This window comes from Elephas maximus, chromosome 27, assembly GCF_024166365.1.
Source record: "Elephas maximus indicus isolate mEleMax1 chromosome 27, mEleMax1 primary haplotype, whole genome shotgun sequence".
In the NCBI taxonomy this organism is placed as follows: domain Eukaryota; kingdom Metazoa; phylum Chordata; class Mammalia; order Proboscidea; family Elephantidae; genus Elephas; species Elephas maximus.
Genome location: NC_064845.1, coordinates 6,038,412 through 6,052,106, shown reverse-complemented (window position 1 = coordinate 6,052,106; position 13,695 = coordinate 6,038,412). Strand labels below are relative to the sequence as shown.

General features: G+C 44.2%; 1 protein-coding gene across 3 annotated transcripts in view; it reads right to left on the bottom strand.

Annotated features, from left to right (window-relative positions):
* Positions 1-13,279, bottom strand: part of CLASP2 (cytoplasmic linker associated protein 2) — a 187,083-nt gene extending 173,804 nt beyond the window's left edge. For 2 of the 3 annotated variants that reach the window (XM_049871099.1, XM_049871101.1), the window contains exons 1-2: positions 13,026-13,279; positions 3,595-3,673 (exon numbers count right to left, since the gene is read on the bottom strand). In XM_049871099.1, the coding sequence (XP_049727056.1) occupies positions 3,595-3,673; positions 13,026-13,220 (274 nt within the window). In that variant the 5' untranslated portion in view covers positions 13,221-13,279. The remainder of the gene's footprint in view (positions 1-3,594; positions 3,674-13,025) is intronic. The other variant, XM_049871100.1, reaches the window with a different exon arrangement.
* Between the last annotated feature and the right edge of the window lie 416 nt (positions 13,280-13,695).

Sequence of the window (13,695 nt, the reverse complement as noted above, 5' to 3'; positions counted from 1 at the left end):
ACAGGTGCACTGCCTATCTCGCAGGGACCCTGTGGACTCAGTCCAGCTCTGAGCCTCCTCAGGAGTGCATAGGTGCACTGCCTGTCTCGCAGGGACCCTGTGGACTCAGTCCAGCTCTGAGCCTCCTCAGGAGTGCATAGGTGCACTGCCTGTCTCGCAGGGACCCTGTGGACTCAGTCCAGCTCTGAGCCTCTTCAAGAGTGCACAGGTGCACTGCCTGTCTCACGGACCCTGTGGACTCAGTCCAGCTCTGAGCCTCCTCAAGAGTGCACAGGTGCACTGCCTGTCTCAGGGACCCTGTGGACTCAGTCCAGCTCTGAGCCTCTTTAACACTGCACAGATGCACTGCCTGTCTCACAAATCCTGTGGACTCAGCCCAGCTCTGAGCCTCCTCGAGATTGCACAGGTGCACTGCCTGTCTCCCAGGGACCCTGTTGACTCAGTCCAGCTCTGAGCCTCCTCAAGAGTGCACAGGTGTACTGCCTGTCTCGCAGGGACCCTGTAGACTCCGTCCAGCTCTGAGCCTCTTCAAGAGTGCACAGGTGCACTGCCTATCTCGCAGGGACCCTGTGGACTCAGTCCAGCTCTGAGCCTCCTCAGGAGTGCATAGGTGCACTGCCTGTCTCGCAGGGACCCTGTGGACTCAGTCCAGCTCTGAGCCTCTTCAAGAGTGCACAGGTGCACTGCCTGTCTCACGGACCCTGTGGACTCAGTCCAGCTCTGAGCCTCCTCAAGAGTGCACAGGTGCACTGCCTGTCTCAGGGACCCTGTGGACTCAGTCCAGCTCTGAGCCTCTTTAACACTGCACAGATGCACTGCCTGTCTCACAAATCCTGTGGACTCAGCCCAGCTCTGAGCCTCCTCGAGATTGCACAGGTGCACTGCCTGTCTCCCAGGGACCCTGTGGACTCAGTCCACCTCTGAGCCTCTTCAAGAGTGCACAGGTGCACTGCCTGTCTCGCAGGGACCCTGTGGACTCAGTGCAGCTCTGAGCCTCTTCAAGAGTGCACAGGTGCACTGCCTGTCTCCCAGGGACCCTGTGGACTCAGTCCAGCTCTGAGCCTCCTCAAGAGTGCACAGGTGCACTGCCTGTCTCGCAGGGCTGTTTTGAAAATCAGAAATAGTGGGAGGTAATCTTCCACGCATGTAAAGCGGACAGGCTCAGTAAATGGGTAAAAGGTGGACGTTCAATAAATGGTAGCTAAACTGTGATGAAATTTCCTATTATACCACACCAACCCTCAAGTTCATAACAAGTTCAAGCTCCATGAAGGACAGTGATGAGCACTTAGAGATCAAAGTGAAAACAATATTGAGGAACGGGGTATCCAGGCAGAGTAGGAGATTTAAAACTAACAAACTGTATGCAAGATTTTGTAGATATGTGGTATCTAGCTCAGCAAATACATATGAAGAACACTAACGAACAAAGGCAACGTAACGTAATTCATTAAGTATTTAAGGGCACAGGAATCACGGAGTAAAGAAATTCAGTATGTCATGAGGTTAATCTGAAAAGTCCCCAGACATCAGAATTTAAAAGGAAAAGAAAGAACTATGGAGAAGAGGAGAGGATCTGAAAACAGAAGTAATAGGACAACAGAGACATAAACAAGCTAGAAATAAAGAGTGAGCAAGTTTCTAATTAGCTGGAGTGGAAGAAGAGCCCTTGGTGAAGATCACAAAGAACTAAAGCTACTCGGGTGGAGAAGGGTCATACGCGGTGGGAGAACCTGCAGGACGGAGCGCGAAGCCGGAGAAGGTTGTGAAAGCAGAAGCCTGTCGGGAGGCAGCAAACTAGGATCGTGGTGCCAACGCTCTTACTGCCTCAGTGTGAGCGGTCAGTACATCGAGCCCCACCTGGCCCTCCTCGTGGCTGAAAAATAAGTGACCCAGCTACGTAGTCCTAGAATTACGCTCGATTTTATAGTGTCATCTTTAACAGCTAATAACAGAGGGCTTCTACTACAGGGCAGGTCACAAACGAACGCCCACAGCCAAGGAGGTGTAGGAAACGCAACCCTGAGCCAGCTCTGCGACCTGCGTGCGGTCGTCCAGCCCTACCGCTCTGTGACCAACGCTCTCAGTGACCAGGGGACGAGAGCAGACCGACTTAGGAAATGAAGAGCTCGCGCCCCGCCCCAAAGGGAAGCTGTGACAGGGCCTCAGCCAATAACCACACACAGGGCTGGAAGGCGAGGGACGCAGCAGCAGCCAAAGTTTTCAAGATAAATGAGACATATAAATTTTCATCTATAACTTCCCAATTTTAAACACTGCCTCAAAATGTTTTAAAACAAGCAAGCAAATAAGATGTGTTTTCGGGGAAGAGTTTTTAACATCTACCACAGGATTCTGAACAGGAGACTGACAGAGTAAAAAAAAATTTTTTAATATATTTATACAAATGATGACTTTGAACAGGGTATAGATTATAAGGGGAATAATAAAGATAGGAAAATCTACTAGGATGCCTCAGCTAAAAGGGTGGCTAACCAAACCAAAACCCATTGCCGCTGAGTCGATTCTGGCTCACAGTGACCCTACAGGACAGGGCAGAATTGCCCCATAGTGCTTCCAAGGAGTGGCTGGTGGATTCCAACTGCCAACCTTTTGATTAGCAGAAAAGCTCTTAACCACTGCGCCACCAGGGCTCCAAAAGGGTGGCTACAAAATAAAAATAAGGGAAGAAACTGGCAGAATTTGCTGACACACTGAGCATAAAGAAAAAAGCTGACTAAAGATATCTGGATCTGAGTGTGATGGTACACTGACATTTTGAGGTATCAGTTTGACGCACAGAAAAATCACTCTAACATCTGCGGTTCCCCTGAGATGTACTGCTATATGATAGGACCAAGTTCACGCACCAGAGCATTCAGAAAGGCAGGTGAAGGTCACTCAGGTTTACAAAACAGGTAAGACCCCACTTCGTTATCCCTATTGCATTATACCACAGATGTACTGTAAGTAAATAAGTACGACTCAAACTGTGGCCAGCAGCCCAGAGCCAGGGTGCAAACTGCTCGGGGTAAAGAAACTGAGAATGTTTATAAAACATTTCTGAAGTAATCTGACCAAAGTAACTTTGCTTTTTGACTCTAACAATAAAAACTTGGGCCTTGTATTTTCTGTTTTTATTTCATTTTTTTAGTTTTTATTGTCTTTTACAAAATATTGGTTTGCAATATTTTCATAGGCAGTGACAGAACTGGTCCTTCAACACAATCTGAAAAGTGTTGCTACGAGTTATGTTTTAAATTTTCATATTTTACAAAAAAGTACAAGATGTGAAAACATTAGATAAAAATCTATTTAGCAGTATATTTAACAGGTTTTTTGCCTCAAAGGGGATATAATTATTTATTTAAACAAGCTCAAAATCTTTCATGTCTGAGCAAATTAAATGCTAAATGGTGGACCTCTGGGTTGTACAAACTTGTGTTTTTGCGCTTACAGAAAGCTAATGATCTCAGATAAAAAAAGGTCACTATGGATTTTACTAGTTAATAGAATATGTGTTTGCCAAAAAAAAGAAAAAGTCACTATGTTAATTCTCAAGATGATTTTTTAAAATAAATACAGTTAACTTACCCATTGCTACATAGGATTTAAATCGTGTCGATAATCTATCCACAAAGGCACTTAGAATTTCCAATCCCATTAATGACACCTACAAAGAAAAAGGCGTTTTAGTGAATACAAATTATAGATACATACTTTAAATCCACTTAAACTGCTGACATTTAAAGATATTCACATAATAAACTACTGAGGCTTTTAAGAAATATGGAGATGGAAGTAATTAGGGATGAACTGTCATGAGTTTGGGGCTCCTTGTTCTCTGATGGTTTGACAGTAACACCGATAATAATGCACAATTTGAATCTTCAGTTAACCTCAGTGGGCAGTGACATCAGGCATCAAGTAAATACAAATTAAGACTACAAGGAGACACCGCTACATCTACAGCAGGATGCTGAAATTCCAAAGACTGACAGTACCAAGTGTTTACAAGGACACGAAGCAACCACAACTTTTATACATTCCTGGCGGGAGTGTAAACTGATACAATCACTTGATAAAACTCTTTGGTAGTATCTTTAAAGCTATAGCCAAAAAAACATTCAAAAAAGGAAAAAAAATCCAAATGTGTGCTGACGGGAGAATGGATAAATAATTGTATATTTATACAATGGAATAACACACAGCAAGAACTATTGCTAATATTTGTGCTAGATACAACAGACAAATCTCAAAGTGAAAAGAAGCCAGGCACAAAGGATACATGCCATTCCACACCTTCCATATCGATAAAGTTCAAGAACAGGCAAAACTTACATATAATGATGACAGTCAAAATGGGTTTACCTCTGCAAGCTTAACAACTAAAGAGGCTGAACCAGAAATCAAAAAACCATCCACAAAGAAAAGCCTAGGCCCAGATGGCCAAATTCTACCAAACATTTAAAGAAGAATTAATACTTCTTCAGAAACTCTTCAAAGAAAAAAAAACTGAAGAAAACACTTCTCAATTTACTATCGCATCCAAAACCCATTGCCGTCGTCGATTCCGACTCATAGCGACCCTATAGGACAGAGTAGAACTCCCCCATAGAGTTTCCAAGGAGCGCCTGGTGGATTTGAACTGCCAACCTTTAGGTTAGCAGCCATAGCACTTAACCAGTATACCACTTACTATAAAACACCACTTACTATATGAGGCCATTATTACGCTGACAACAAAATGAACATAAAAATACAGGCAATATCACTTACAAATAGACACATCCTAGTAACAAATCCTAGTAAACCAAATCGAGAAACATAAAAAGAATCATACACCATGAACAAACGGGGTTTATCCCAGAAATTCAAGGTTAGTTTAACGTTTAAAAATCAATTAAGGTACTACAAGGCATCCTGGAATAAAAAACAAAAACCACATGATCATCTCAATAGAAAAGCATTTGACAAAAATCCAACCGCTTTCACGATACACTCAACACACTAGGGAAAAAGAAAAACTTCCTCGACATAATAAAGGGCACCTGCAAACAACCACAGCTGTCATACTTAACAGGAACCCTGGTGTCAAGTGGGTAAGGCCTTGGCTGCTGACAAAAAGACAGGCAGTTCACATCTACAAGCTCCTCCTCAGAAACCCTATGGAGCAGCTCTACTCTGTCCTATAGGGTCGCTATGAGTGAGAATTAATTCTATGGCACTTTTTTTTTTTTCAAATCATACTTAACAGTGAAAGGCTGGATGCTTTCCTCCTAAGATCAGGAACAGGACAAGGATGTCTGATCTCACCACTTCTATTCAATGCTGTATTGGAGGTTTAGCCTGGGCGATTAGGCATGAAAGAGAGTTAAAAGACATCCAGATGGAAAGGAAGAAGTAAAACTACCTCTATCTGCATGACAGAAAATTATTATATAGAGAAAATCCTGAGGAATTCACTAAAATACAATTAGAACCAATAAACTAGTTCAGCAAGGTTGTGGGATACAAGATCAATAAACAAAAATCAGTTACTTTTATACATTCACAATAAACAATACAAAAATGAAATTAAAAAAAAATTCTATTTACAACAGCATCAAAAAGAATACTGAGTAATAACTTTAACAAAAAGTGCAAAACTTACAGTCTGAAAACTATAAAACATTGTTGAAAGAAATTAACAAGGTCTAAATAAATGGAAAAACATCCCATGTTAATGGATCAGAAGGCAATATTGTTAAGACGGCAGTACTCACCCAAATTCAAGCCTATTCCTATTAGAATCCCGCCTGGCTTCTTTTTAGAAACTGGTAAGCTGACATTAAAATTCACATGGAATCGCAAGGGACCCAGAATAGCCAGAACAATCTTTAAAAAGAACAGAACAGTTGGAGGACTCACACTTCCTGAGTTCAAAACTTAGTACAAAGCAATAGTAATCAAAACAGCGTGATGCTGGCCTAAGACTAAACATATACCTCATTGCTGTTGAGTCCACAGAGGCTCACGGCAACCTTACGTATACCAGAAGGAAACACTGCCTGGTTCTGCACCACCTTCATGATCGTTTGTATATCTGAGTCCATTGCTGTGTCCACTCTGTCAGCCCATCTCACTGAAGGTTTCCCTTTTCACTGACCCTCTACTTTACCAAACACGATATTCTTTTCTAGTCATTGGTCTTTCCTGGTGACATGTCCAAGGTAACCGAGTCTCGCCATCCTCTCTTGTAAGGAGCATTCTGGTTATATTTCTTCTAAGACTGACTTATTTGTTCTTCTGGCTGTCCATATTATGTTCAATATTTTTCACCAACAACACAGTTCAAATGCATCAAACTCTTCTACCTTCCTTCTTCACTGTCCAGCTTTCTCATGCATAGGAGGCGACTGAAAAGATAAAGCCTCGGGTCAGGCACACCTCAGTCATCAAAGTGACTGCTTTTGAAAATGTTAGTGAGTTCTTTCGCAGCAGATTTGCCCAATATAATATGCTGTTTTATTTCATGACTGCTGCTTCCATGCACACTATTAATCAAAGTAGAATGAAACCACTGACTTCAATTTCTTCATTTATCATAATGTTTGTTATAGATATATATAAATATACGTTAATGGCACAGAATTGAGAGAGCAGAAATAAACTTATTTGTGGTCAAGTGATTTTTGATAAGAGTGTCAAGACCATTCAATGAGGAAAGAACCGTCTTTTCCAAAGGTAATGCTGAGACAGCTGGATATCCGCATGCAAAAGAATAAAGCTGGACCCTTACCTCACACCATATTCAAAAATTAACTCGACACCTCAAGAAAAAAAATTTTTTTTTTAATTAGCTCAAAATGGATCAAAGACCTAAATTTAAGAGCTAAAACTATAAAGCTCTTAGAAGAAAACATAGGCATGACTCTTCATGGTCTTGGCAATGCTTTCCTAGACATGACACCAAATGCATAAGCAACAAAAGAAAAAAATATATAAATTTGACTTCATCAACATTAAAACCTTTTGTGCTTCAAAGAACACTATTAAGAAAGTAAAAAGACAATCCACAGAACGGAAGGGAATCTTAGCAAATTACATGCCTGATAAGGGACTGCTATCTAGAATGTGTGAAAACTCTTAAACATTCAATAATAAAAACAAATAACACAATTAAAAATGGATAAAGGATCTGAATAGACATTTCTCCAAAGAAGATATACAAAAGCCAATAAGCACACGAAAACATGCTCAACATCACTGGTCATCAGAGAAATGTCTACTGCACAATTAGACGCCACTTCACACCCACCAGGAAGGCTAGAATCAAAAAGACAATAATAGCTGCTGACAAAATTGTGATGTTATCAGAACCTTCCTACACTGCTGGCAGGAACATAAAATAGTATAAACCCACCGCCGTCGAGTCGATTCCAATGCATAGTGACCCTATAAAATGGTACAGCCACTTTGAAATATAGTGTGGCAGTTCCTCAAAGTCAAACATTGTTGACGTTGTCGTGTGCCGCTGGGTCTATTTTGACTCACAGCGACCCTACAGGAACAACATATTTCCTTCATGCCTGTACTCAAATGTCATCTGACTTCCCTGACCACCCAAAATGGAGCCCCGTCTTACCCTACTTCTTTCAACGTGCTGATTTACAAACACTTGTTAACTGAAATTATCTAATTTGTATTTTTGTCTGTCTACCTCTTTCTATATCATCTCCATGACAGCGGGGATCTCTCTCTCCCATCCAGTCAGCAAGCTCTTCAATATCAACTGTTGAAATTTCCAAACACCCTCCCCAGCGCCCCCTATTCCCTTCACTGCTTTGTCGCCAAAGCATTTATCACTATCAAATATATTATAAATTTTACTTATTTATCTTGCTTATTTCTCTCCCCCAACTAAAATCTAACTCCACAATGTTAGGAATTTGTCTTTTTTTATTTTTCACTATTGCATCTGCAGTGCCTAGAAGAGTGAGTGCCTATAGGTAAGAGGCCCTCAATCAATATCTGAAGATTGAATGAATGAGCCTGGCTTGTCTTGTTCACAAATAGATTCTTCACATCTAGAACAGTGTCCAGCATATAAAATGCAGTCATTAGTTGTTAAATCAATAAACGTAATATACTCTGTAAGTTAAGACGTTCAAAATTTGAAGTACTTTCCTCATCCAAAGACTTCGCCAAAAGAGTAAAAAGATTACCTACAGACTGGGAAAAAGTTTTTAGCTATGACATTTCTGACCAGCATCTGATCTGTAAAATCTACGTGATACAACAAAAACTCAACTACAAAAAAGACAAATAACCCAATTATAAAATGGGCAAAGGATATGAACAGGCACTTCACTAAAGACATTCAGGTAGCTACATGAGGAAATGCTCAGGATCATTAGCCATTAGAGAAATACAAATCGAAACTACAATGAGATTCTATCTCACTCCAACAAGGCTGGCATTAATTCAAAAAACACAAAATAATAAATGCTGGAGAGGTTGTGGAGAGATTGGAACACTTATACACTGCTGGTGGGAATGTAAAATGAGACAACCACTTTGGAAATCGATTTGGCGCTTCCTTAAAAGGCTAGAAACAGAACTACCACACAATCCAGCAATCCCATCCCTTGGAATATATCCTAGTGAGATAAGGGCCTTTACACGGACAAATACATGCACACCCATGTTCACTGCAGCACTGTTTACAACAGCAAAAAGATGGAAGCAACCAAGGTGCCCATCAATGGATGAACGGATAAATAAATTATGGTATATTCACACAATGGAATACTTCGCATCGATGAAGAACAATCATGAATCTGTGAAACATTTCATAACATGGAGGAATCTGGACGTCATTATGCCGAGTGAAATTAGTCTGTTGCAAAAGGACAAATATTGTATGAGACCACTATCCTAAGAACTCGAGAAATAGTTTAAACAGAGAAGAAAATATTCTTTGATGGTTATGAGAGTGGGGAGTAAGGGAGGGAGAGGGTAATCACTAATTAGATAGTAGAAGGGAAAGACAACACACAATACAGGAGAGGTCAGCACAACTGGACTAAACCAAAAGCAGTTTCCTGAATAAACTGAACACTTCGAAGGACAGCGTAGCAGAGGTGGGGGTTTGGGGACCATGGTTTCAGGGGACATCTAGGTCAACTGGCATAATAAAATCTACTAAGAAAACATTATGCATCCCACTTTGGAGAGTGGCATCTGGGGTCTTAAACGCTAGCAAGCGGCCATCTGAGATGCATCAATTGGTCTCAACCCACCTGGAACAAAGGAGAATGGAGAACACCAAAGATACAAGGTACTTATGAGCCCGAGAGACTGAAATGAAAGGGCCACATAAACCGGAGACTACATCAGCCTGAGACCAGAAGAACTAGATGGTGCCCAGCTACAACTGATGAATGCCCTGACAAGGAACACAACAGAGAACCCCTGAGGGAGCAGGGGAGCAGTGGGATGCAGACCGCAAATTCTCATAAAAAGACCAGATTTAATGGTCTGACTGAGACTAGAAGGACCCCAGTGGTCATGGCCCCCAGACGTTCTGTTAGCCCAAGATAGGAACCATTCCCAAAGACAACTCTTCAGACAGGGACTGGACTGGACTATGTGATAGAAAATGATACTGGTGAGGATTGAGCTCCTTGGATCAAGTAGACACATAAGACTATGTGGGCAGGTCCTGTCTGGATGGGAGATGAGAGGGCAGAGGGGGTGAGAAGCTGGCCGAATAGACACGGAACTAGAGAATGGAAAGGAGTGTGCTGTCTCATTAGAGGCAGAGCAACTAGGAGTATATAGCAAGGTGTATATAAATTTTTGTATGAGAGAGTGACTTGATTTGTAAACTTTCACTTAAAGCAAAATAAAAATTTTAAAAAAACACTTTAAAGAAAAAAAATAAAGGTAACAAAAAAAAAACTGAAGTAATTTCAAAGCCAAAAAAAATTATATTTTAGTTGAAATAATTTAAAATGTAAGTACAATTCTCTTTGTGGTTATGTTCAAAAATGTCTACAATATACTTTTTAAAAAAAAAGAGTTAAATATATTTCATTGTACCTTGAGTAAAAAATGATAACCTAGTTGAGTAACTAAGGAGCTCTAGTAGCACAGTGGTTAAATGCTCAGCTGCTAACCGGAAAGTCAGTGGTTCGAATCCACCAGCCACTCTGCAGGAGAAAGATGTGGCAGTCTGCTTCTGTAAGGACTAGTCTTGGAAACCTTGCGGGACAGTTCTACTCTGTCCTATAGAGTTGCTAGGAGTTAAAATCTATTCAACAGCAATGGGTTTGTTTTTTTGTTTGTTTAGTTGTGTAACTTAGTTTATAAAACTAATAGACTATACAAAAAAAGACCAGACTTACTGGTCTGACAGAGATTGGGGGAACCCCCAAGACTATGACCCCTGGACACTCTGCTAAACTGAGAACCGAAACCAATCTCAAAGCTCACTTTTCAGACGAAAATTACACAGGACTATAAAACAAAAAATAACACATGTGAGGAACGTCCTTCTTAGTTAATCAAATACATGAGACCACATGGGCAACTCCTGTCCAAAAGCAAGACTGGAAGGCAGGAAGGGACAGGAACTGGACAAATGGACACAGGGAGCCCGGGGTGGAAAAGGGGGGCATGCGATCACGTTGTGGGGATTGCAACCAATGTCACAAAGCAGTATGTGTATATATTTTTGAACAAGAATTTACCTTGAGCTGTAAACTTTCACCTGAAGCACAAAATTAAAAAAAAAAAAAAGTGCGGAGAAAAAAAAAGTAATAGACTAATAAGAATACTCTCTACCTCACAATGGCAGAGAAGAGTTTTAATATTACAGAATTCAGTGGAAAAAAGAGAACTAATGATTCAGAAAGACAGCGCAGAGCTGATGGATCGGTGTCCCTGAGCAGGCAAGAAGAGATGGGACCTGACACACATTTAGGGATTGGAATTAGTAAGGAACACAGACCATCCATTCATTGTGATGGGAAGGAAGGTGGATGTGAGGGTACAGCTACCGGGAAGTGTGTAGATGAGGTGGAGGGGGCCTGTGGCAGTTCTCTTCTGATGGCTGGAATTGTCTCAGGCCACTGAGTCTGGCAAGAAAATGTATGCTAAAAAGAGATGAGCAGGTAGGACAGACCCTGGACGGATGGATAAAGACCTGGCAATCTGCTTCTGTAAGGATTACCCAACAACCAAAACCCTATGGGGCAGTTCTGCTCTGTCACACGGGGACACTATGAGTTGAAAATCAACTAGACGGCACCTAAGGACAAGAAGGATCAGCTAAAGGAAAAACAGCACTAGGTGGAAGTAATGCTTAAGACGTAAAAGAAAAATGGGTACAATGTGGTATCATAAAAGCCAAGAGTATGTTTCAAGAGATTGGACTGCCCAGCCGTTGTGGGCTGATGGTACATCTGAGGAGGAAAATGGCCCAAAGCCAATTCGCTGCAGCCAGTGCAGAAGGAGGCAGCCGGGCAAGCTTCACTTGGGAAGGGAGGCCAGACGTCAAGAGCTGACTGTCCACAACAGCCTACGCTACAGCATAAAAACGACTATCCGGAGTGTACAGTCCGTACGTGCCTTTCTTGCAGGGTAAGTAAATTCAGCTGTTTCTTCCAAAGAAATAAGAATAATCCCCCCCAAATGGTAATAATAGCTTATTAAATATTAACTTTTTCCAAACTTTTAAAAAAAAAAATGGTATGTAATAGAGCTCAAGGCAGTTAGCTCAAACTGTTTATATTTTCCTTGTAAATCAAAAATCAAGCCATTCCAAAACTCATACAGGTTTCACCATTAAATCTGCATAATGATTCTGGAGTTTGCCTTTCTTTACTACGTGGACGAAAGCTCTCAAAAACTACAGGCTATCCCTGGGTTATAAGGACAAACTGCTAAAAAGAATCTCTTCATTCACGGGAGGTTCAAGCCAACATTTTAAACCAACACTGCCACCAGAAGACTAGAAAGAAAAGTAACTGCCAACAACCACCAACCCAGTGCCATCGAACCGATTCCGACTCAGAGCGACCCTACAGGACAGAGCAGAACTGCCCCATAGAGTTTCCAAGGAGCGCCTGGTGGATCTGAACTGCCGACCCTTTGGTTGTTAGCAGCCTTAACCACTACGCCACCAGGGTTTCCAACAACTACAGTACATACTAACGACAGAATTTTTATCTAGTCTCCCAACGTGGCTGCATTAAAGCCAGCCTACTACAGACTCCGGAAACACTCATTCCTTCTTGTACCTCATCCTTTTTTTTTCTCAGCATCAGCCCAGTCTGCTATGACACGGTTTCAAATCCGAATCAGTTCTCAACTGCGGCAATGCAAAATCAGAGAGCGCTCAACTCATTTCCGCCGTCAATAAACTACAAAGCAGATAAGTAACGCCATGAGGTCAGCACCTTTTCATCAGATGTAACGGTAAACGCGATCAGACACCAGATTAAATCCTAAAGATGCTTGAGAGACCAAGAGCACAACCTCCCAGACGTAAAAATTATAAAAGAAAAAAAAGAAACGAGATATCAGGTAGAATTAAAAAAAAAATTAGGAGGGGTAACTTGGACGTCTCTTTCCAACTTAAACACTGGCTTCATGCGCTGTCCTGGTCTGGGTGGTGTTTACAGAGGTACATAAAACGGAAAAGAGTCTTCGAGCCCTGTATTTTAAGTAAGTTATCGGGGACTTTGTACCAGCGATCAGCACTGGGTCCCAGTCCCGCGTTAGCCCCACAACGTGCAGTGGAATCGCGAGGTCTGTCCCAACTGCTCAGAAACGTGGGAAAACCTGGCGGCGGCGGGCAGCCGGTCCCCGCCGGCGTCCGGAGCGGCAGGCTCGCCCGTGGGGCGCCCCTGGGGTCCCCGGGGCTGCGGGGTCCCCTCCCGGGCGGGCCCCACCGGCCGTGCCGCCGCCTCCGGGCGCTCCGGTCCCGGATTAAAGGGCCGGCCGCGGAGGGCGTGCCCGCCGGCGGCGCCGCTCACCCGGTAGTTGCTGGAGCCCACCCAGCCGGTAAGCGCGTCCACGGTCTTGCCCAGGCGGCCCGGGTCCTCGTCCAGGTCGGGGAGGGCGCCGGGGCTGGCGAGGTAGAGCAGCAGCTCCTGGCCGCCCTGCAGCCGGCCGCCCACGTCCTTCTGCTGCACCTGGGCGCTGAAGTACTCCATGCTGCGCGGCTCCATGGCCGCCGCCGCCGGCCGGCGAGGGGCCGACCTCCGCCGAGCGCCGCCAGCCGCCGGTGCGGGCCCCGCCGGAGCGGGTCGGGGCGCAGCGGGCGGCGGGAGCGGCGCCGAGCGCCCGGCGGCCCCCGAACTAGTCAAACTCGGCGCCCCCCGAGCCCCAGCCCGCTTCAGAGGCCGCGGCCGCCGGCGACGTCAGCGCGCGTGTGACGTCAGCGCGGCGCCGCCGGGAGCCCGCCGTCCGGCCCGAGGTCGGCAATGGCGGAGTCGGCCATGGCGGGGCCGGGGGGCGGCGGGGACACGGGGGGGTCGGCCATGGCGGGGCCGGGGGGCGGCGGGGTTGGGGACACGGGGTGGGCCATGGCGGGGCCGGGGGACGGCGGGGCCGGGGGCACGGGGTGGGCCGTGGCGGGGCCGGGGGGCGGCGGGGACACGGGGGGGCCGGCCATGGCGGGGCCGGGGGGCGGCGGGGTTGGGG